The following is a 24,243-nucleotide window of genomic DNA, read 5'->3' as shown; positions in this document are numbered from 1 at the left end:
TCAGTAATGTGGCAATAAAAAAGCAGAGAGCGAACAAAGTGGCAAGCCATGACAACATTTGTGGCCACTTGAGCATACAGTCTACTCCCAGGTTTCAATAAACTTTCCAAGCACTGTCCACAGTGCAACACATGTTATGTGAGACAATGAAACTCCAATCACATATACATTTGTGACAGGAATCTGATGGAAAAAAAATATGCCTTTGTAGGCTGTTCCATTAGCATCTCTATTTGAGCAGAGGCAGGACACTTGCCTTGGGTTGGAAGGAAGTGGCTTCGGAGGCGCTGCCTTCAAAGGCAAGGCAAGAGAAGGTACCTGGGCTTTGGGAAACGGCCCTCGTCTCTGCAGACAGAAAGCAGCCAGGTATGGAGGCTGAGAAATCGGCTGAACCTCTCAGCTCCAAGAGCCAGTGTTGGGATTGGGCCAGATATGAACACCGGTAATCCTGTGGTGCACAGAAAGCTGAAAAGGTCTCTAAATCAGAATCCACTTTCCAGTCGTAGAGAGGGATCATTCACAGGCAGAGCAATAGGTGCTGGTCTCCACCCTTATGTTGAACTTCTAGATGATGAGTCCATGCAACAGAAACGTGCATCCTGGCACAAAACATGTTGAAAGCTTAACGGGCCAGCAGCAGCTGACAATGCAAAAAAACGTTATCCCAAAGTACTGCTTCCTGTTATAGACTGGCTGAAAGGACAACGCAGCACCTCAACCCCAATAAAGTCCCTCTGCTAGTGGTGGACCGACCACTAATCACCAAGATTATTAAAAAAAAACCACACACACAAAACTACACCTGTTTTACATGTTTTACAGACCTATGACTTTCAATATATTTTTTAAGTTGTGCTCTGATACTAAAAAAATGGCTTACATTGGCCATACGCTAGAAATTTCAGTTTCCACTCCTGATCCTGAATCAGTACTTACTTATTTCCATGTTTCCATGTTCTGTTAAGGCTGGAGGTGAGTTTGTAGCCTTCACCGCCCCCTGGAGGGCAACTTTTTGATTTGCTCGCTTGACCCTCAAACCAAAATTGTTCTGTAGACCTTTCAGTCATTTCTGAAGAGGAAACAAAACTTTTGCATCAACTTGAAATGAGAATGAGAAATTACCCATATATGAGACCCCACAATACTTCAGTTCAACTTTAGATCCTTTGAAGACTCCATTTGCAAAAAATCTTTGACCAAAGAGTATACTGCCTCGGTCCAATCGGCAACAGCCCTCAGAGAGCTTCCTTTACATCATCAGGTCATCCGCCTATCCGCTCACATTGGCCCTCATTTAACAAACATGTGTGCCTGCAAAATGGGTGTACACTCCTTTCCATGCACAGATCGGCATTTAAGAATCTGAATGGGGGTGACAGGTACCCTCAAATCCCACGCCAGGTCTGAGTTTGTATACACAAGTTTCAAGTCAGTGGAGAGTGCGATGCAGCGAGGGAAACCAGTCTGAGAATTATTAGATCATATGAGCACGAAACATTTTTAGCAATATGAACTGAAGTTCTTAGCTTAATATTTACATTGTTTAATAAGAAATGACACCAATAATGTTTCTAACATTTCACAGCTTCTTTCAGAGCTCAAACACATCTTTAAAAGACTTTCCACGTTTCTGGGCCTGAACAGAACCAATAAATAATATTGTGGCTTCTAACAGTTGGACATCGTGGATTAATTAATCAAGGTGTAAACGAAGGATGTGTAAATTAAATGTTTAAAACTCTGCTGTATTTTACTTTGCAACATCCCGGCTGCTGAATCACTGCAGTGATTTCCTTGCAGGTGAGTTTTTTCTGAGTCACTCTACTTTTCTGACTGCCAAACAACGTAGCGTCATTTCCTCTCTACCCGTTGCTATGGCGTTGTCGATTACCAGCATGGAGAAGTTCCCTTTTTCCTGTAATGCGTCCCTCCATGTCTTAGATTCAGTGGGTTTGGCCAGCTGAACCTAGAATATTTAGGGGCGTGTTATGTAAATTACGATTGTTTTCAGCCGCCACATTTATCAACAGCTGATCAGGCGTACGCCCTGATTTGCCCTGGTACGCACGTTTCATAAATCACACGTGAATGTTGCCGTAGGATCGTTTTTATACCCAGATCTGCGCCAATTCTCACACAAGATTGATAAATGAGGGCCAATTAGACCTGTTTTAGAGTAATATAACTGTATTTGATCAGGACCAGTAAACATGAGTTAGAGTGAGCACTCTGTCACTAATGGAAAACCAGTGAATATGAGTAATACTGAACACTGTCTTTAATCAAGACAAGTGAGTATGAGTCAGACTGAGCCCTCTGTCCTTAATTGAGACCAGTGCATATGATGTACACCAAACCATGCTGTTCTTCATTCATTTTAATTAGCATAGCATGAACATGAAAATCCTCTGAACACACACACACACACACACACAAACACACACACACACACAAACACACACACACACACACACACACACACACACACACACACACACACACACACACACACATACACACACACACACACACACACACACACGCACACACACACACACACACACACACACAGCGAATGATTTAAATTGCACTTTAAATAGTCACAGGAAGGATGCCACACAAACAAGGTTTCACAGAAACTTTTTGTGAGCCTGGATCACACCAGGCCCTGGATCTGAATCAGTTTGGAGTGGACAAGCGGTCAGGTCAGTCTGCTGTATGGGGGAAGAGTGGAGGACCTCTCCTCGCCTCCTCTTCAGTGGTGTTCTGCTCTGTGTGATGAGCTGCAGAGTTGAAGAGAATGTCGTCACCTTCTGCCAGACACAGAGGGGGAGCAACTTAAAATGACATCATGACCACATGACTTCAGGAACAGTCTCAGGGAGATCAGGTTTGTTTGCCTTCAGCTGAACCTCACAGGATGGTCCATCTTCTGCTGGCTGCACACCATATTTCACTTTGTTCTTCACAGTGCATCACTTCCCCACATGTTGATCTGTTACAGCCTCAGTCCAGAATAGAAAACCTTCATTTTTCCTCAGTATTCTACACACAGCATCCCATAATGACAATGGCCCTCATTTATCAAACGTGTGTACACCTGAAAAATGGGTGTACGCTCCTTTCCACGCACAGATTGGCATTTATCAATCTGAACCTGGGCATCAGGTACGCTCAAATCCCACGCCAGGTCTGAGTTTGTGTATGCAAGTTTCATGTCGGTAGGGAGTGCGGTGCAGCGAGGGAAATCTGTCTATGGAGAATTAATAGATCATATGAACGCAAAACATTTTTAGCAATATGAATTAAAGTTCAAGATCCTTGAATTAGATATGACACCAAGAATGTTTCTACCATTTCACTCCTCTTCGGCCAATCAATTAAATCCTTTGCTATGAAAGAGCAGCGCGAGCCAGCAGCTGATTTCTCTGTTTAAAAAAATGTTTCCTGCTTCGGTTTATTAAAAAAAATAAAAAAACAGAGATGCAGTTATCAGTTTTTAATACACTCCCATCTTCATGATAAAGTCTCCACAGAGAACATTCAGAGGAAGTTGGATAGCACAGATTTTTTTAAGGAAGCTGTATTGATTACAGGATTTACTGTGAAGATGATTATTTCACTCCTCACAATATTATCATATAAACATGAACCGGTGTAAAAAAGTGACTAGTTATTAACAGAAGACATTGATTTACATGAGATCACAACCTATGTGCTCGTCTCGTGGTACAAACAGTCATAAAACTCTGGTCTACCCGTGCGCAATTGTGCACAATCAACACACTTCAGCTCCACTCCCTCCTCAGTCTGTGACAGGTTCAGGCTGGAGTCTGCAGCTTCTTTCAGAGCTCACACACATTTTTAAAAGACAACTTTCCATGTTTCTAGACCTGGATTAACAGCTTGCAGAAGTTCCCTTTTTCCTGTAATGCGTCCCTCCATGTCTTAAATTCAGTGGGTTTGGCCAGCTGAACCTGAATATTTAGGGGCATGTTATATAGATTACGACTGTTTTCAGCCGCCACATTTATCAACAGCTGATCAGGCGTACGCCCTGATTGGCCCTGGTACGCACGTTTCATAAATCACATATGAATGTTGCCATAGGATCGTTTTTACACCCTGATCTGCACCAATTCCCACACAAGACTGATAAATGAGGGCCAATGTGAGCAAAGGTTTTTGCTCCTTGTTAAGTGTAAAGAACTAAGATTCCAAGGGTCCAGAAACATTTCTGCTGCTTTGTAGGTCCCAATGAGCCCAGAGACTCCATCACCTGCTGATAGAAGAAGTTCTACTCTTCTAGAGTTGGACCCCTGCCTGAACTGAGCCATCAGGGTAGAAGGGCCTTAGTCAGGGAGGGGACCAAGAACCTGATGGTCACTCAGTCAGAGCTCCAGAGGTCCTCTGTGGAGAAGGAGAACCTTCCAGAAGGACAACCATCTCTGCAGCAATCCACCAATCAGGCCTGTTTGGTAGAGGCCAGAGGAAGCTACTTCTTAAAGGCTCATGGTAGCCCTCCTGGAGTTTGACTAAAGGCCCTGAAGGACTCTCAGACCGTGAGAAAGAAAATCCTCTGCTCTGATTGGACAAAGATTGAACTCCTTTGCGTCATGTCTGGAGGAAACCAGGCACTGCACATCATCTGGACTATACCATCCCTACAGTGAAGCATGGTGGTGTCAGCATCATGCTGTGGGGATGTCTTTCAGCAGCAGGAACTGGGAGACCAGTCAGGATTGAGGGGAAGATAAATGCAGCAATGTACAGAGACATCCTGGATGAAAACCTGCTCCAGAGGGCTTTGGACCTCAGACTGGGGCCACGGTTCATCTTTCAGCAGGACAAAGGCCCTAAGACCACAGCCAAGATATCAAAGGAGGGGCTTCAGGACAACCCTGTGAAGGTCCTTGAGGAGCCCGGCCAGAGAACAGACCTGAATCTGATTCAGCATCTCTGGAGAGTCTGAAAATGTCTTTGCACCAACTCTCCCCATCCAACCTGATGGAGCTGAGAGGAGCTGCACAGAGGAATGGACCACACTGCCCAAAGAGACGTGAGCCAAGCTTTTGGCTTCATATTCAAACAGACCTGAGGCTGTACCTGCTGCCAAAGCTGGGTCAAAAAAGGACTGAGCAAAGGCTGTGGATACTGATAATCACGTGACGTCTCTGTATGTATGTATATTATGTAACATAACAGCATGTGGAAGAAGTGAGTTGCTGTGAGAACTTTCCAAATGCTTCATTCAGACCCTCATTCATGGAAAAACTGTTGCTCGGGTCTGAAGGATTTTGGAGGCTTGAAAGGATTTGAAGGGTTTCCTTTTAACAAGAGTTCTTACCTTGCCAAGTGCAAACCAGCTCTGTGTCCCCGGTGTCACACTGAGGAACCAGCATCTCCTGAAAAAACACACCATACATGAAATTCTTTTCAAAACCATCAGTGACTGAACACAAACTGAGACTAAGGACATGGTCTCACTGGCAAACCTTTGAAGCACGCTTCAACCTTAAAGGCCAGATTGTTTGGCCAGTGTGGCTGCAAGTGTAATGTGATTCAGCACCGTTCATTTTGTGCACGAGCACAAGCACACAAACAGGATGTATGATCCATGGCCTATGACCCCTGCAAACGCTTCTCCCGATCATTTTAAGCAACAGTGGGGTGTTGGAGGGCTGAGTCTGACCAAACAACGCAGCATCAAACCTCAGTGTTTAAACTGTCTGTGGGTGGTTGTATGTTTTGTGTGTGTTTGTGTGTATGAGTTTGTGTGTCAAGTGTATATTCATGTATGTTTGCATGTGTGTGTGTGTTTGTGTCTGTGTTTGTGTGTTTGGTTTGTGTGTGTTTTTGTGTGTTTGGTGTGTGTGGTGTGTGTTGGGTGTGTGTGTGTTTCTGTGTATGTGTGTGTGTGTGTGTGTGTGTGTGTGTGTTTGTTTTGTGTGTGTGTGTTTTTGTGTGTTTGTGTGTGTGTGTGTGTGTGTGTGTGTGTCTGTGTGGTGAACTGCTCTCCTCTTATGTCATGATATGTGTTTCTCTCCCTCATGCTCTGTGTACTCTGCTGGTTCCTACCAGTCCAGTCCGGGTGTCATAGCAGGCACAGTGGGGAAGACCGCGCAGGCCCACGTAGGCGATCAGCAAGGAGAGGGCAAGGCTGATGGTGCAGGTCAGAAGGATGGTGGCGTTGGCCCCCTTCACCATCCGGTGGAGCACAAAGGTCTGAGCAGAGGACGACACGTTTGACATGTGCGTGTGAAGAATAAGACTCCTTGGTGAGGACTGGTCCTTAGACCTCCTCATGCCCCCTCATGGCCCCCCTCATGGCCCCCCTCAGGCCCTCTCAGGCCCTTTCAGGCCCTCTCAGACCTCAGGTAATGTGTAAGGCTACTGTTAGTTACCACTTCAGGGCTGTTGTGGTGATGGAAGACCTCTTCATCCTCCTCACCATAGGTCAGGGTCAGACAGGAGTACCCCGACACAAAGACTGCAACCACACAGGACAGACCTGCTGCTACCACCATCACACTGACCTGAGACAGAGACAGACAGGCAGGCAGACGGAGAGGCAGACAGGCAGAGAGACAAGGTCAGCCACAGACACACATCACTCCCAAACCACAACATACATCATTTTTTCCATCTCACATCAGAGTTACACACTGAACCCTACACACACAGACCCACACACAGACCCACAGACACACACACACAGACACACACACACACACACACACACACACACACACACACACACACACACACACACACACACACACACACACACACACACACACACACACACACACACACAGTGTTGGCAGAGGGGTCAGCATTAGGTAGGACCTGGTAACAGAGGAGCATATGAAGAAAGCAGGACCTGATGAAGAGGTAGACTCTGACCCTCTACAGTCCCGGTCCACTCTCAGGGAACATTTCAGCTTTCATCTCTTCTGGTTGGGACTTCACAGGTTCTCCACAGAGTCTGGGTCCAAGCGCAGTAACATCAGGGTCATTAAACCAGGTTTTGCTTTTTGTGGCGCTTTGGGCAGGAGCCAGTCCTGATGGCGAATGAGACCACCATTTCCATGAAGCTGGTCAGCAGATGAAGCATGAAGAGCTCTGCTAAAGGTTTGCATTGACTTCAGAAAGTGGACCCACAGCAGCAGAGGACCTGCCTTTGACCTGTCTTTGAGCCATCTTTGACCTGTGTTTGTTCCATCTTTGATCTATTTTTTAATCCTTCTTTGACCTGTTTTTCATCCGTCTCTGATCTCTTTTTGAACCATCTTTGATTTGTCTTTGACCTGTCTTCGATCCGTCTTTGACCCATTTGTGTGTAGTGGCTCTTGATGCTCTAACTCCAGACTCCAGACAGTCCACTTCACCATGGTTGTGTCACCTCCTGATCTAGACTAAGAGAATGTCTAAAGGCTCAGGAAACCTGTGCAGGTGTTTAATTTCATGATCTGATCAGAGTGTTACTCCATCAGTTTACAGGGTAGGGGGGCCCAGTTGTTGAAAAACTCATGCTACAGTGCCCTCTCCTGGGAGCCAAAACATGTGCTCTAGTCCAAAATGCATGTTGAAGATAGAGTGCCCTCTTCGGGGCCATGGGATCTGGATGATCCCTGGGATCAGAACGCTCCTCTGGTTGAAGATGAAGTACCTGTAGCGGTCTATAGCCGCGTTTCCACCAAGCAGTCTGGGTCGGTTCGTCTCGGTACGGTGCGCTTTTAGCGGCGTTTCCACAGACTCATCCCGGGACGGATCCCTAAAAACCGAGACGAGCTGTCCCACTTTTTTGGGACCCTTTCGTATGGGTGCCAGACTGAACCGATCCGCTCTCGGGAGGTGGAGCAACACACTGCAGACGGTTGATTGGTCAAAAGAATCGTCACTCACCCCGACAGCGGCTGCATTTCTCCTGGCGGCTCACAGACTTCTCTGAAACGAAGCTTGATTGCACTTTGTAACAGAGAGTTACATGAAAATCACAGAGAGGACGAAATGCTGCATGTCTTCCATCCGTGCTCTTTGTTTACTGTGTCGCGTTTTCTTCTTTGTTGGATTTAATAGCGGGGTAAGCTGCTACGGCATCGCGCTATTGTTTACCAGCTGTGGCTTCCGGCATGCGGCTTACACGCCGCCCACCACGAGAGGGCACAGTTTGCTGTGGAAACGCAAACGGGATCAGACTTAACTGTCCCAAACCGTACTGAACCGACCCGTACTGCTTGGTGGAAACGCAGCTTATCTCCAGGACCCAAAGTTAATGTTTCCTGATCATCAGGATGACAAACTCCTTTTTACTGCCTTACAAAAGTCTTTCAATCAAGTCTTTACATAGAACAATCAGGAGCTTCTCAATCCCAGACATGAACAGTCACCATAACGGCATCATTTTCAAAACTGCTGAATATCATTAGTGTGGCTGTATTATTATTATGAGTGAATAGACGTGTTGTGATGGACACTGCATTGCTCAACATCGGCCACTTTCATTGATCTTGACATCTAGTGACATCAATTCTCAAACTTAATGTTTTGAAACATGAAAAATAATGCACAACATAATAAATCCATTACAACATGTCTTTTTCAACAGTGCTGGAAATGCTAACATTCAGGGTTTTCAAAAACATCTCTTTTAGCATGCTGATGTCTGTTTAAGAGTTAGCATTAAATAAACTCAATAAACTCTTCCTTCGGTGGTGTTAACACTGCTCTCCACCATGAGCCTTCCTGCCACATGACTGATGTGGTTTGAAGTCTCCAAAGGTAAAAAAACAAAAAAACAAACAAACAAAGTTATTTTCATGGTGTGTGGTAGAAACGACAGTGACCCCTATGGACCTGTGTTCTTTTTATGAAAAATAAAACATTGTATTTTTTTTTTTTTTTAAACAAGTCTTACAAACATAAAAATGTATCATTAAAACAAGGAATATCTGTGTCATTTCTCCATAAAGTAACTGTGGAATCAAAATCAATCTCAGTTTTATGAGCGGTTGAAAGTCCAAAATGTGGTCAATGGACAAAGGACACAACAAAAACCACCCATAAAAAACTAGGCCTATATTTCATACAGTATAAATGACATCAATAATTTTGATATCGTTTTATTTTTGGTTCTTCTTTGTATCAAGTAATTGAAGCATTAGAAATATTAAAAAATGTGTTTTTGTTTTTCTTATTTCCGCCCAGGACACAAGTTTGTTTCTTTGATAGTTAGAGAATCGCCCCACCTACAGTTTACAGTTTCCGTGTGCAGGTTACTTCCTGAAAGGGGCGGGGTACAGCTCGTTTGCCCATTCAACTGAGGACGATGAAACAGCTCGCTGACAAATGCGGTGAAATTGAGGGATTTCTGCAGGGCTGAGTCAACGATCCGACTGTTTCTCTCCTATTCTTATGGAAAAACACCATATTTACGATACTGGCACTTCAAACATCTACATCAGCTGACTTTGAGTCTTATAGCCTACTTTTTAAACTTGCCGTAATCAAACATGTTGAAATAAATTGGATCAAACATCAGCATCCTTCCTGTGGTCCAGACCCAGCTCTGGAGTAATTGGTGGTTTAAAGCGGCTCAAAGTGAAACCCTGATGGGCTCCAGTGACACTTACCAATACTGCGTTTTTTCTCTGGGAGGCCAACAAAGCCAGAACCCCTGGAGAGGCCATGATCTGGAATTAAGAGACAGAATCCAGAGTCAGACCAAAGACCATGTGTCCCCGTAATCTCTAGACCTCCACCAGAGCTCAGTCAGTGTTAGGACATGTACACTGTCGCCTTATCAGCAGACACATAGGAAGAAGACGCAGCCCCAGACACAGCTGTAGTCTAGACTGGACACAAAGGGTCTCACCAGCCCGCCCCACACCGGGGTCCTGGTGGTGCTCAGCGCGGTGTCTTTGCGGAAGACAGCGTCCATGACGCCGCAGACCACACAGAGACCGGCGCAGGCGATCTGGACGATCCCGAGGATCAGCACGCTCCTCTGGTTGAAGATGAAGTACCTGTAGCGGTCCATCTCCAGGACCCACAGGGAGTCCTCGGTCAGACCTGAGTGAGACTAGAGCTCAGTATGGTCCTCTGGGGTAATGTACTGAGGAGTTTCTTGAGCACCAGGTTCTGACCTGACCCCCCGGAGAGCCGCGGAGGTTCGGGTTTTTCTCCGGCTGGGAGTATCTTCCGGGACCGGGCTGAAGGTTCAGCGGGTAGGTTTATTCATTAACCTGGAGAACGAGGAGCAGGTGGAGCCCAGCGTTTGGACTCTCAGGCTCAACCCTTCCCTCCGCCAACAGACCGCGGACAGTTGAAACGTGTTTTGTATTCGCCGGTGTCTTTCAGGCAGGTCTGGATCAGATCCACCACAGCTAGAACCAGTAGCCTAATCTGTGAGTCAGTCAGTCATTTACAGATGGTCCCTGAGAGGCCGCTCTACACGGTGTGCTTTCTGGATGTACGCAGTCAGATGCTGGGACTGACCCTGAGCCCTGGGAGGGGAAAACGATTAAATAACTGTAATAAAAATTTAAAAAGTAATTAAGTGAAACATCCTCTTCCCATATGAACCCAGGCGCAGCTCCACTGTAAACTAGCGACTTTGATTTTAGTGTGATACCCTGATAACTGTCCTTTTACAGCAGAGAGCTGAATTTTTACGTTTTATAAACCACAGTAAAGCGAAACTACTTCATTTATGGTGCTGCACCCTAATCACGATAACGATGGCAATTCATTCAAACATTTTTCTTCTTCTTGTTGTTCTTCAAACATTCTGGGCTCTTGATGTAACTCCACTGAATTCCTGTAAATACAGCCTGAGTCAAAAGTGACCACAATGTGAATTTACAACTGCACAGAAATACAGTGATTTCCTCGGCTTTATCATAAACCCACAAAAAAAATACTCATATTTAAAAACATCTTTAAACCCTAAACATAAATACAGTCAATTTCTAACTTTGTTACAAACTTTCCAAAAACATGGTGGGACAGTTTCTTACCTGGATATATTGAGCTTTAGCGTTTTGAACTAGATATAAAACATTTTGTGAGTAAGATTTATTCAGCTTGTGTTAACAGCATCTGATCCAAGTAAAACATCAGGTTTGTTTTTTAGTCACTGAGCAGTGGAAATCTTCAAACAGGTCACTGTTCTAGACTTCCTCAAGTCCAAACCACAACTTTTCTCTTTTCTAACTACAAATTCATGTTATGGAAGCAGTTTTTGATCAGCTTCACTCCAGCTTTCAGAAACCAAAAAGCAGCGAAGCTAAAAAAAACCCCAAAAAACCCAGACTGAATAGAAAAGATGAAATATTCAGGAGCAGGGTGGAGATCTGTGGGACAGGATGGAGGTTTGTGGGACAGGATGGAGGTCTGTGGGACAGGATGGAGATCTGTGGGACAGGATGGAGGTCTGTGGGACAGGATGAAGGTCTGTGGGACAGGATGGAGGTCTGTGGGACAGGATGGAGGTCTGTGGGACAGGATGGAGATCTGTGGGACAGGATGGAGGTCTGTGGGACAGGATGGAGATCTGTGGGACAGGATGGAGGTCTGTGGGACAGGATGGAGATCTGTGGGACAGGATGGAGGTCTGTGGGACAGGATGGAGGTCTGTGGGACAGGATGGAGATCTGTGGGACAGGATGGAGGTCTGTGGGACAGGATGGAGATCTACGGGACAGGATGGAGGTCTGTGGGACAGGATGGAGGTCTACGGGACAGGATGGAGGTCTGTGGGACAGGATGGAGGTCTGTGGGACAGGATGGAGATCTGTGGGACAGGATGGAGGTCTGTGGGACAGGATGAGATCTGTGGGACAGGATGGAGGTCTGTGGGACAGGATGGAGATCTGTGGGACATGATGGAGGTCTGTGGGACAGGATGGAGGTCTGTGGGACAGGATGGAGATCTGTGGGACATGATGGAGGTCTGTGGGACAGGATGGAGGTCTGTGGGACAGGATGGAGATCTGTGGCAGGCTGTCAGAAAGTGATGACTGGTTGGTTTTGCTTTGGGCAGAGTGCTCTACATGAACAGCTTTTGTTTTGGTTTTAGTCCATTTTGTAGTCATGAGGGATAAAACAGACCAGGGGATGCTACAGCATCTTCACCATGAACAGCAGTGTGTAATAGAAGCAGCATTCTACAAAAATGTCCTCTGTGAGGGATGGATGATTGAATGATTGAATGAATGAATGAATGAATGAATGAATGAATGAATGAATGAATGAATGAATGAACCTGTTCGCTTTTCCTCTGTATCTTTATTTGGTGGGGTCTGAGGGCAGATGACACAGTAAGGACAGTGGAGCAGGTTTGTAGGTGTCTCTTCAGGTGAGCTAGATCAGTGCAGCACATAGAAACAACAGCTCCAGGAGCAATCAATGAAAAGCTCTGTTAGAGGAAAAAGAGCACCTTCCTCATGTTTGGTACATTAAGATGTTTGTAGAGAGAGCTCTGAGCGATTACAGGTGAAGAGTGAACAGGAACAGGATGATCATTTAATACAGAGCTTTCTGATGTAGAGCTAGCTAAAGGGAGAGCTCAGGCTAAACAGGAGCAGCTTTTAGCATTTACTTTATAGCACCAAACTTTGAATCAGGGGTTCCAGGTGTGGAGAAGACAACAGGGCCCAAATCAGACGGTCCACCTCAAGCCCAGGAAAGGTCACCAGTAGTTCCAGTAGTGATGCATAGTCCTTACACTGCCCAGGCCTCCTTTCAGATCAGCCTGTGCTGGATCTCAAAGTCAAGGTGCAGGAGCCCTTTGCAGAGGCTGCACAGGCCATGGAGGGGTTCAGTGTGCACTGGGAGCTGCCTGTCTCTGCTGGAAGTCCTTCAGCTCCACTTTGTACCAGTCAGGAGCCTCAGGGCAGTCGTGCCCCGTAGCCCCGTGATCATAACCATAAGCCACAGTGAGCTCCTCGTCTTTCTGCACTGGCTGCAAAGTGCGGATGCACTTGATGGGTCCAAAACGAGGGTGGACAAACCTGCGCAGACCAAGGAAGAAAACCAGTAAGCATTCAAAGACTCAGAGCTGTGTCTTCTTCTATTTTGCCACTAAAATATTGTTCCACAGCATCTTCAGTCAGTTTTTAAACCATAACTTCAATTTTCCTAATAAGGCTGTTCTCACACAAGCAAAGGTCTAAAACACATGGGCTACTTTTCAACAGGTTAGTCCTTTAGAGCAGAGGTCACCAAATGGCGGACTGCGGCCCAGGTCTGGTCCAATACACCATCCTCCACAGACCCAGACCCAATAAATTACAAGGGTTTACATATTAGAAGATGCTGTAATTCTATGCAAAGCAGCTGTTACAGCGTTAACAGTATTGGTGGAACAGAGCTGGAAACAAACAGAACATTTAAGCCATCCCATGTGACGCTTCTCGGCCAAAGAGAAGGCTCTAATTGTTGCCAATATGCATGCAGATGAAAGTTTGCAAGTGAGCGACAGATGATGGAAAGTGAGAAAAAAATGAAAGAAAGTGATACAGAGAGAAGAGACAAGTGAGGCGAGTTAGAGAGAAACATTCACACATGATGCAGTCTGAGGAAGACCAGTGGACAGACTTGTTCTTGTTCATTCTTCCCCAGTGAAGCACAAAACAACTGTCTGATGCTTCAGAAAACCAGTTACCAGTTATCAATGAACTATATTTATGTATTGCATCCAATTTTAAACACAGCTCTTCTTATACTCAGTATAAGAACATTATACCACGGACCGTAAATGTTTCTGTTTCCTTAAATGTAAAGAATAAAGATACAGCTGTGGTCAAAAGTTTATATTCACCTGTAAATAACATAATGTCATGGCTCTCTTGAGTTTCCAGTTATTTCTGCAACTCTGTTTTTGCTCTGATAGAGTGATTGGAACAGATACTTTTTTGTTACAAAAACATATTTGGGGTTTGGTGTTTATTTGACTTTATTATGGATTAACAGAAAAAGTGACCAAATCTGCTGGGTCAAAAATATACATACAGCAATGCTAGTATTTGGTTTCATGTCCCTTTGCCATTTCCACTTCCATCAGGCACTTTTGGTAGCCATACCCAAGCTTCTGGCATCTTCTGGTTGAATCTTTGATCACTCCTCTTGACAGAATTGGTGCAGTTCAGTTAAATTTGTTGGCTTTCTGTCATGAACTTGTTTCTTCAGAATTGTCCTCATGTTTTCAGTGGGATTTAAGTCCAGACTTTGGGAAGGCCATTCTAAAACCTTAATTCTAGCCTGATTTTGCCATTCCATTACCACTTTTGAAGTGTGTTTGGGGCCATTGTCCTGTTGGAACACCCAACTGCGCCCTAGACCCAACCTTTGGGCTAATGATTTAAGATTATTTTGAAGAATTTGACGGTAAGTCTCCTTCTTCATTATCCCATTTACTCTCTGTAAAGCAGCAGTTCCATTGGCAGCAAAACAGCCCCACAGTATAATACTTCTACCACCGTGCTTGACAGTAGGCATGGTGTTCTTGGGGTTAAAGGCCTCACCTTTTCTTCTCCAAATATATTGCTGGGAATTGTGGCCAAACAGCCTGATTTTTGTTTCGTCTGACCACAGAACTTTCCTCCAGAAGGTCTCATCTTTGTCCATGTGATCAGCAGCAAACTTCAGACGAGACTTAACGTGCCGCTTTTGAAGCAAGGGCTTCTTTCTTGCACAGCAGCCTCTCAGTTCATGGCTGTGCAAAACTCCCTAGACTGTGGACAATGACACCTGTGTTCCAGCAGCTTCTAATTCTCTGCAGATCTGCTTTTTGGTGATTTTCGGTTGACTCCTCACCCTCCTGACCAATTTATCTCAGCAGCAGATGACAGTTTGCATTTTATTTCTGATCGTGGCAGTGACAAAACAGTGCTGTGTACTTCATACTTACAAACAATTGTTTGCACTGCTGCTCTTGGGACCTGCAGCTGCTTTGAAATGGCTCCCAGTGACTTTCCTGACTTGTTCAAGTCAATGATTTGCTTTTTCAGATCCGTGCTGAGCTCCTTTGACTTTCCCATAGTAGCTAGGTGGGCATCTGTATCCAATGAGCTCTATTTAGATGAATTTAGATGAATCACCATCTGTAATCACTCATAATCACTCACAAGAAGTTAAGAGGCTTTGCTATGAAGCTCATTTCATTGACACAACTTTGTAAAACACTAAAATTGCTAATTCACGTAACTGTAAGTATATTTTTGACCCAGCAGATTTGGTCACTTTTTTCTGTTAATCTATAATAAAATCATAAAAGATCCAAACTTCATTTATGTTTTTTGTGACAAAGAAGTATCTGCTCCAACCACTCTATCAGAGAAAAATCAAAGTTGTAGAAATAGCTGACCACTCAAGAAAGCAATGCCATTATGTTACTTACAACTGTATGTAAACTTTTGACCACAATTGTAGGAATAAATATATAATATAAGAACAGGAAACAACCACTGCAGTAGGTGTGTGTTTCACCATCTCTGAGTCCTAAACTCTGAACCTTCCTTTCACTCCACTTTTCACTCCCTGTTTCCCCACTGGGTACTCACGGGTCATATTTACAGTTGGGGGTGAAGGAGTGATTCGCCTTGTGACCAAGAGACGCACAATATCTCTCTGTCAGGTTGAATGGTGGTGGAACGTCAATCACTGTGTCTTCATCCAATGAGATTGTGTTTCCATTTAGTGCCCAGTCCCTGCTGTCCACCTGAGGGCGCCAACAATACACAAGACATTATCCAAAGATAAGGCTTGTAGTGTCTGAAAAAAGGTTCAGTGTGTGGTATTTAAAGGTTCAGTGTGTAGTATTTAAAGGTACAGTGTGTGGTATTTAAAGGTCCAGTGTGTGGTATTTAAAGGTACAGTGTGTGGTATTGAAAGGTATAGTGTGTGGTATTTAAAGGTACAGTGTATGGTATTTAAAGGTACAGTGAGTGGTATTTAAAGGTACAGTGTGTGGTATTTAAAGGTACATTGTGTGGTATTTAAAGGTTCAGTGTGTGGTATTTAAAGGTACAGTGTGTGGTATTTAAAGGTACAGTGAGTGGTATTTAAAGGTACAGTGTGTGGTATTGAAAGGTACAGTGAGTGGTATTTAAAGGTACAGTGTGTGGTATTGAAAGGTATAGTGTGTGGTATTTAAAGGTACAGTGTATGGTATTTAAAGGTACAGTGAGTGGTATTTAAAGGTATAGTGTGTGGTATTTAAAGGTACAGTGTGTGGTATTTAAAGGTACATTGTGTGGTATTTAAAGGTACAGTGTGTGGTATTTAAAGGTGCAGTGTGTGGTATTTAAAGGTATAGTGTGTGGTATTTAAAGGTACAGTGTGTGGTATTTAAAGGTACAGTGTGTGGTATTGAAAGGTATAGTGTGTGGTATTTAAAGGTACAGTGTATGGTATTTAAAGGTACAGTGTGTGGTATTGAAAGGTATAGTGTGTGGTATTTAAAGGTACAGTGTGTGGTTTTTTTAAAGGTACAGTGTGTGGTATTTAAAGGTACAGTGTGTAGTTTTTAAAGGTACAGTGTGGCATGTAAATATTTATTTTGACCATTCTGATAAATCTTTAGTCACTTTGATCTGTGAATCATTTTGTTTTTGTGAACGTAGAATGAGTCTTTTACCCTCTCACAAATAGTTGCTGTCTTGGACCACAATATTTCTACGGCAGCACAGAATGGACAAACTATCCACCACTGCACATTTAATGTTGCTTGCAGGTCAAATACATAGGGTGTTGAAGCATTTCTACCTCTTCTGTCAAACCTGTGGACAGGAGAAGTGTAGCGTGTAGTGTGTTGCAGATGCGGTGTACCTCAGAGTGTGTGATTCGTACACCATTATAAAAAGCCATCACAGTGTTAGCCTCAGCATCCATCTTGGCAAACAGGCCCTGTCCTGCTCCTCTGATCATGGAGTTGGCCACAAACACCCTGACGTAGAAACAATGGAGAAAACATGAAGAGGAGCACTTCACTTTGTCACTTTTATCATGACCCTGGTGCTGGTTTAGGGGCTTTGGACATCATGCATCCCACTATCAGGGTGGACTCACATTTTGCTCTCGTAGGGGTCAGGTAGCAGAGTGTGAGTGGTTATGCAGGTGGAGGTGGACTTGTCATAGGAGTACACTGGACCTGAAAACACAGCATGTTACAGTAACTTCTTGCTGACTGACACTAACGTGACTCCATTCATGTGGAGCAAGTTTCCCTCATGAAGACTTTTAAAACCTGTGCTCACTGTCAGGTGTGATTTCAAAGCGGGACCTTCCACTCTGGCTGGTGATGAGGGTGGCACAGTGAGCCTTGATCAGCTCTCCATCCACAAAGCTCCCATAGAGAGCCGTGAGTCCATCAGGGTAGATGTATGCCACAGATTCACCAGTCAGCTCCCCGTCATCATTCACCTCCCCAAACACACAGCCTCCATCCTGGACTCACAGTACACACCAACATGCACAACACACACACAGTTATCAAGGCTTATTTTTCCAATTTAACAAACTGACAGGACATTACTGAAAAGCAAACTATGTTTCTGTACCGGCCAGCCCACCAGCAATCCAAACATCTTTAATGCTGAGATATAATTATTGGTGTTATCCATGAATTTTCAAATGTTGTTTCACTAATTTCAACCCGTAACTCTGTGGGGGTTTCTCATGGTAAGCAGCAGTAATGGCTGTAAAAGGATTTAAAGTGGGGGGAAGTCAGAGCGACAGCTCTGTCTGGTCTTGGTGGAAGGTGTGTAGTGATTCATTTCTCTCATCATAGGCTGCTCCAGTTAAAGATAGACAGCTGTGTGACACTAAACCACGGTCTTCTATTAACAGTTTTAATCAAATGAAAACAGACTCTGAGTGAATATACTGAATAAAACCTCAGCTGTAGAGCTGCAGGAAGCCCTGTGTGGACTCACAGAGTAGTAGACCTGACACTCCCCACAACGGTTGTTGTCTTTGTACTGGCCCTTAAACACCAGCCGACCCTCTGCATCGAACTCCTGAGCAGGTCCATTCAGCTCGCCATCCACATACGTCCCATGGAGGACGCCACCTTCTTCGTACGTATACACCCCCTGACCCTGCAAAGCATCGTCAACGTAGAATCCCTCTAAGGTGCTGTAGAAACACACACACACACACACACACACACACACACACACACACACACACACACACACACACACACACACACACACACACACACACACACAGGAGAGCTTCATGAAAACCCGATATCATCCTTTAGAAAGAGTTTTTAAGAGATGAATTAGTTAAACTTTTCACCACCCAATAACAAATCAGGACAAAAATATTTCATATGAAATTTAACAAAAACAATGACAAATATGTGGAGGCCAAAACCTTCCTACCTATCAATGAAATGAAACAAAATAAACAAAACAAAACAAAACAAAACAAAACAAAACAAAACAAAACAAAACAAAACAAAGCAAAGCAAAGCAAACAACCTACCAGTCTGAACCATGCCCTTATACTGCTGAATTAAAGCTATGCTGTAGAGCACAGCATGCTAACAGTGTGTTTGTAAGATAGCATAGCATGTTGTGACTATGTGTGTAAGTTAGCATAACATACTACCTCTGTGCATACTATAGCCGCGTTTCCAATAAGCAGACTGGTTTGGTTCATCTTGGTACGGCGCGCATTTTTTGGTGTTTCCACTGACTTATCATGGGACAGATCCCCAAAAACCAAGACGAGCCGGCCTACTTTTTTGGGACCCTTTGGGTGCCAGACTGAACTGATCCGCTCTCGGAAGGTGGAGAAACACACTGCAGTCCGTTAATTGGTCAAAAGAATCGTCACTTACAGTGGCTGCATTTCTCCTGGCGGCTCACAGTCTTCTCTGAAACAAAGCTTGGTTGTTCTTTGTATCAAAGAGCTACATGCCAATCACAGAGAGGACAAAATGCTGCATGTCTTCCATCTATGCTCTTTGTTTACTATGTCCTGTTTTTCTTCTTTGTTGGATTTATTAGCGGGGTAAACTGTGTCGCGCTGCTACGGTGCCAGACAGAGGTTTGGCCTGCCCTTGGCTTATGACCCGGTGGGCTCAGTGGTACCATGTGAATGAGGCCTTAAAAAAAATATATTGGATGATGAAATTAATGCAAATGTATTTGAATAATGAGTTTGTAAATCCAATCAGACAGGTGTGGTTAAAGTCATAGTCTGTTGTTGGAGAGTGTTGGAACTGAAAATCTCATTTTGTTCCTCTTCACTGACAATCTAACACTTGGATTGCAATTTGAATTTTTTTTTCCCTGTTTTTTTTTAGCAGAACCAACCTTGAACTGCAAAATGAGGTGCATGTGTTTTAGGCTTAAAATGATCCAGGCCTGAATGTCCTAGTGAAGGTCAGGAGGTCATTTGTAAAGGGGCTTTTGTTCCAGTCATAAAGAATGTCAGTCTCCATTTTGTTAACAGGGAGCATTACAGTACATTTACAAACATTCTGTTGATAAAAATGACCCAAATACAAATAATTTAAGGTTTTTCGTTTTAAAGATTGACAAAGGTGTAGGTCTGTTAGAACTACTCTACTACTGCTTTAGTGCTGATATCCCTCATAAAAATCATTTAATTTGCAGAACACGTTCCACACCAGAGAGCTTATCATGCTCTGTGTATGCAGACACTGCTGTTGGATTGATGTAACACCACTTGATGAAAAATGGTCTGCAAAGACAGAGGCTGCAGTTCAGGAGTGTAACTCTCTAAAATCTGTGAACAACTGTGGTAACAGTTAGACACTCAACACTGTAACTTACTACACACTCAGGCATCACTAAAAACTGTTACTTTACACACAACATACTCATGTAGACACTAAAAACTGTGTACTTGCTTCACACTCAGGTATTCTATTCTATTCTATTCTATTCTATTCTATTCTATTCTAAACACTCAGGTAGACAATAAAAACTGTTAGATTTCACACTACACATTCAGGAAGCCACCAAAAACAGTACCTCACTAACTCCACAGAGGTACACTCAAAAAAACTGTTACTTAACTACAGACTCAGGTAGACACACATAACTGTTACTCTAAGGACAGGTTACCTCCAAGATAGATTAAAAATAAATAAATAAATAAATAAATAAATAAATAAATAAATAAATAAATAAAGGAACCAAAACCAAAACAGAAGCGGTTCAAATTAATTCAAAAAGATTTAATCTCGGCAAGCATCATTTTAAATTTATGCGATCGTGCCCTCTAGCGGTGGTAGCTCTGGTTTGAGTTGAGTCGAACCTAAACACAGCCCATGACTGACACAGACTGTTCAGATTATCATCCACATTACCATCAAATCAATGTCTAAACTCTGATCGTTGAGGAGGTACCTGTACTTTCCAAGTCCTTTGGTATGCCCTAATCCCCGTTCTTCTGTGTTTTAGATTCGGCAGGTAAAGCTACAAAGCATCTAGCTAGCATGTGTAGCGCATGATCTGCTAGTTAGCTGTGGGCTATACCCAGGGCTGCTAGTTGGCTTTGGGCTGAACCCAGGGCCACTAGAGAGATGTTGGCTAAACCCGGGGCTGCTACTGAGATGTGGGCTAAACCCAGGGCAATTAGACACACACACTCATGTAGGCACTAGGATGTGCTTCTTGTTCATTAAAACATGTTGCTGTCACAACCAGTGAGGGTTGATATGTGGTCCAGGACCTGCAGCCCCTGGATTTTCAGACTCCGCCTGGTTGTAGTGTTCAGGTGTCTCTGCACGGTACCTTCCATCAAAGAAGAAGAACTTGCCCTTTCCATTCTTCTCTCCGTGGTTGAAGAGTCCCTCAAAACGATCACTGGATGAGTAGGTTACTGTGCAGAACCCATGAGGCTGGCCATCCTCATCCAGTGGACCTGAACAAACACACACACACACACACACACACACACACACACACACACACACACACACACACACACACACACACACACTTGACTTTGTATTTGTTTGTGTTAGAGAGATACAGTCTGATCCTTATGATCCAGATTGTTGAACCTCACCATGGGTTCTGTTCAGTCACGTCTTTGTGATCCAGTGCCAAGCCATATAGTATTATTCGATGTTTATGTACATAATACTGCTGTAAAGGCAAGTTGTCTGACTTGGCAATTGGAATGCTGAACCCGAAGATGCCGTCACTCCCACTACCGACTCCCCAGTTCCAAGTACAAATGGAACGCAGCATAACGTTTTATTGGGTGCGTCTCAGTGCGTTTACTTCGTGCCCCCTCCGTCCTATCTCCTCCGCGGCACCGGAAGTATTTTCTTAGTCGCCATGTTGAAGACTGTCCCAAAGCGATAATTGTGCTTAGAGGAGAGAGGAGAGAGGATGGAGGAGACTGATCGGAGGAGCTATGATCGAGGAAACATGAGAGCTGGCTTTGCGGAAGTCTTTTCACTGACAGACACACCCCCATATAGAATATCACTCTCTGATTGGACGCTGCAGCGGCTCAGACTTCACAAACACAACAGAGTTTAATGAGAGAAAAGATGGGCTGAAAAGGTACAGAGGATTGTTCAGAAACTGATCATAAATTTGGTAATAAAGTGTCTGTTGCGAGTTTAAAGCACAAAACACTGAACACAACCATCATCAAATCAATATAATGGAGGATTTATACTGAAATCTAATAAATAATATCTTCCTGAAACACAATAAACTGGGTTATATTGATAAGTTCCAGAGTTCATGATCAGATGGGCTCTAGATAAGGGCTAAATAATTCATAAATAATCAAACAATTACACATTTTACCGGTAAAGTGATCCGTGAGCTTCTAAACAGCACACAGAATAAACAGAGCAGGTTTTCTTCACGTTTGTTTAACTGGTTAAAGGAACAGACAAAGCTCTGTCACTGTTTATGTTTTATCAGAGTTGTCATAGTGCACATGTGCAGACACACAACCAGCTGTTAGAGCTGACTGACAGATGATCCAGAGGTGATCAGCTGATATTGTAATCAATGAAACACGTCGCTTCATGTGACGCTCCGAAGGAGAGGATGTCCCATTGCTCTAAAAACCAATCTCCTACATCCTCTCCTCTCTTCCTTTCCTCGCGTCTCTCCCATGCCTCTCTGGTGGGAGGGAGACGCAAGTGAACGACGCAAGTGGAGGAAGGAAGGATGGAACTTTATCGCTTAGAGACGCACCCATGGACACCTCAGTGTGTGAGATCCTTCTGGTTCCATACCGAACCCCACCCCTAAGCACGGAACGTAGTCTCAAACCGAATGCCGCTCAGCACGATCAGAGACCGAGGCCGTTGATTTACTCCCAGCAGCCAGATCAGCTGCCAGATTCTCCGGCCGCCTTCGCTCGCCTGTCGGGCGGGTGTATTGCTAAATCAAGTACGGGGCTTCTGGAGCTACTGTGGGGGCCTTGCGACGGACTCTCGCGTGGACGTTTAAAGTGAAGTAGACAGCCGCAGAGATCAGTCGAGCTTAGTTTAGCTCAGCTTTCACGCATGAGGGCGAAACAGAACTTAAGACAGGTGTTGTTTACCTTCCACCACCTCTTCCAGGTTCTCATCCTCGCTGTCCATGCCGCACGAGGCTGCCGGGCGGAAACACCTCAGCGTGCCCCCCCGTGCCTGAACCCCCCTCTACCGGACGTGGTGTGACAGTGGAGCGACTTCCCAGCTCTGAGTCAGGGCTCTTCGTCTCAGTGTTGCCAACTCCTCAGCATCGGAAGTAGCTACAGGCCCGCCCGAAAGTAGCTATAATTGTTGAGATTATTGTTGTTATTGTTTTTTTTCTTTGAAGCTTATCAAACGTACACCCCCAGGCGGTGCGGCGGGGGGGGGGGGGGGGGGTCCTGTGAAACTCCGAGGTTTTATCCCCCCCCAGTGAGTGACAAAAAACAAGGGAGCGACAGCCGCGCTGCCCCCCCCCCCCCCCCATCTGCCGCTCTGCCTCTCTCTCTCTCTCTCTCTCTCTCTCTCTCTCTCTCTCTCTCTCTCTCTCTCTCTGAACTGGGAGAGAAAACAGGCTTTTTAAAAAACGTTTTCTCAGAAAGTCGCTAAAAATAGCGACTAAATCGCTAAGTTGGCAACACTACGTCTTCTTGACACACTGTGTAAAGTAATGATGTCACACATACCTAGGCACATTAATCAGGTTATGAATAAGGATTAAGATATCTGTTTGGTCTCACATTTATAGGCTTCCTGCTCTCAAAGAGCTTTAAAAGGCTGTAAAAGAACCATAAAACACCAGTTGATGGTCTTTAAACTGCTGAGATAAGAGATTAGTATATAAACTGTCATCATGGCACAGAAACACAAAAGTGTCAGAATCATGGCAGCAGAAAAGACAACACATTCAATAGGTTAAAAAAGAAAGCATGAATTATCAACAAAATAACTTTAATCAGGGGTGTGAAACTCTTTTCACCAAGGGCCACATCAGCATGTTTGCCTTCAAAGGGCCAGATGTATGACAGTATAATATGAAGCTAAATGTAACTAAATCTAATATAGAATAAATGCAACTACTGCTTCAAAAATACACCCTCTGAAAAAGACTGCAGCACGGGAATTTCTTTAGCTACAATAAAGCCAGCTTTCAAGGCTCACTTCGGCATACTTAGCTCCATGGCTGTCGCCACAATACAGTCAGCAGGGGGGGTTACGTCCCCTTCAGCTTAAAAAAATAAGGCCCACACACACACACACACACACACACACACACACACACACACACACACACACACATACACACACAGACACACAGACACACACACACACACACACACACACACACACACGTATTTGCCGTCAAAAATATGAGTGCATATCTGCTCCAGCATTCTTTCCACTGCTTCACTATCAAATCTCTTCCATTTTTGTTGTAAAGAATACCCATATCAATAAAAATCCACTCCATGATTTACTGGTTTCCAACACAAAGCCACTTCACATTAAAATCTGTTCCATTTTATCAGTAGGGTTTTTTTTTTTATCAAATATCAATACAACTCAACTCCACATTTTCCTGGTTACTTCCCACACAGCCACATCATGCATTCATCGTGACTGAGTAGGATAAATGACAGAAAGATGGACATCAGGAGGGTTTTTTTTCCGAAGAAAAGGAAAGTAAGTTAAAATTGCCTGAGTATTCCCACATTTCTCAAGTTTTATTTAAAAATTTATGAGCTTTTTCTTGAGTGACCAAA

General features: G+C 44.2%; 2 protein-coding genes across 4 annotated transcripts; both read right to left on the bottom strand.

The window, feature by feature from the left end:
• Window positions 1-2,461: 2,461 nt before the first annotated feature.
• On the bottom strand, window positions 2,462-10,577 carry LOC141793389 (uncharacterized). 2 transcript variants are annotated; one of them, XM_074674064.1, is made up of 6 exons: window positions 9,878-10,577; window positions 9,636-9,695; window positions 6,405-6,536; window positions 6,079-6,225; window positions 5,348-5,405; window positions 2,462-2,813 (listed from the first exon to the last, which is right to left on the bottom strand). In XM_074674064.1, exons 1-6 carry the CDS (start codon window positions 10,040-10,042, stop codon window positions 2,707-2,709), a joined length of 669 nt encoding a protein of 222 aa, XP_074530165.1. In that variant the 5' UTR covers window positions 10,043-10,577; the 3' UTR covers window positions 2,462-2,706. The 2 variants fall into 2 exon arrangements, with proteins under 2 accessions (XP_074530165.1, XP_074530166.1); XM_074674065.1 differs by having other exon boundaries at window positions 2,462-2,783.
• Window positions 10,578-11,850: 1,273 nt separating this feature from the next.
• Window positions 11,851-22,848, bottom strand: setd7 (SET domain containing 7, histone lysine methyltransferase). 2 transcript variants are annotated; one of them, XM_074674063.1, is made up of 8 exons: window positions 22,570-22,848; window positions 20,784-20,913; window positions 17,940-18,141; window positions 17,262-17,451; window positions 17,074-17,155; window positions 16,855-16,951; window positions 15,567-15,724; window positions 11,851-13,016 (listed from the first exon to the last, which is right to left on the bottom strand). In XM_074674063.1, exons 1-8 carry the CDS (start codon window positions 22,607-22,609, stop codon window positions 12,824-12,826), a joined length of 1,092 nt encoding a protein of 363 aa, XP_074530164.1. In that variant the 5' UTR covers window positions 22,610-22,848; the 3' UTR covers window positions 11,851-12,823. The 2 variants fall into 2 exon arrangements, with proteins under 2 accessions (XP_074530164.1, XP_074530163.1); XM_074674062.1 differs by having other exon boundaries at window positions 11,862-13,016; window positions 16,834-16,951; window positions 22,570-22,845.
• Window positions 22,849-24,243: the final 1,395 nt, after the last annotated feature.

Source organism: Halichoeres trimaculatus, unplaced genomic scaffold, assembly GCF_033239565.1.
Source record: "Halichoeres trimaculatus isolate MK-OKI-2021-1 unplaced genomic scaffold, fHalTri1.1 fHalTri1_scaffold_7, whole genome shotgun sequence".
NCBI lineage: Eukaryota > Metazoa > Chordata > Actinopteri > Labriformes > Labridae > Halichoeres > Halichoeres trimaculatus.
The sequence above is the reverse complement of the archived record's forward strand: the minus strand, read 5'-3'. Positions and strand labels throughout refer to the sequence as shown.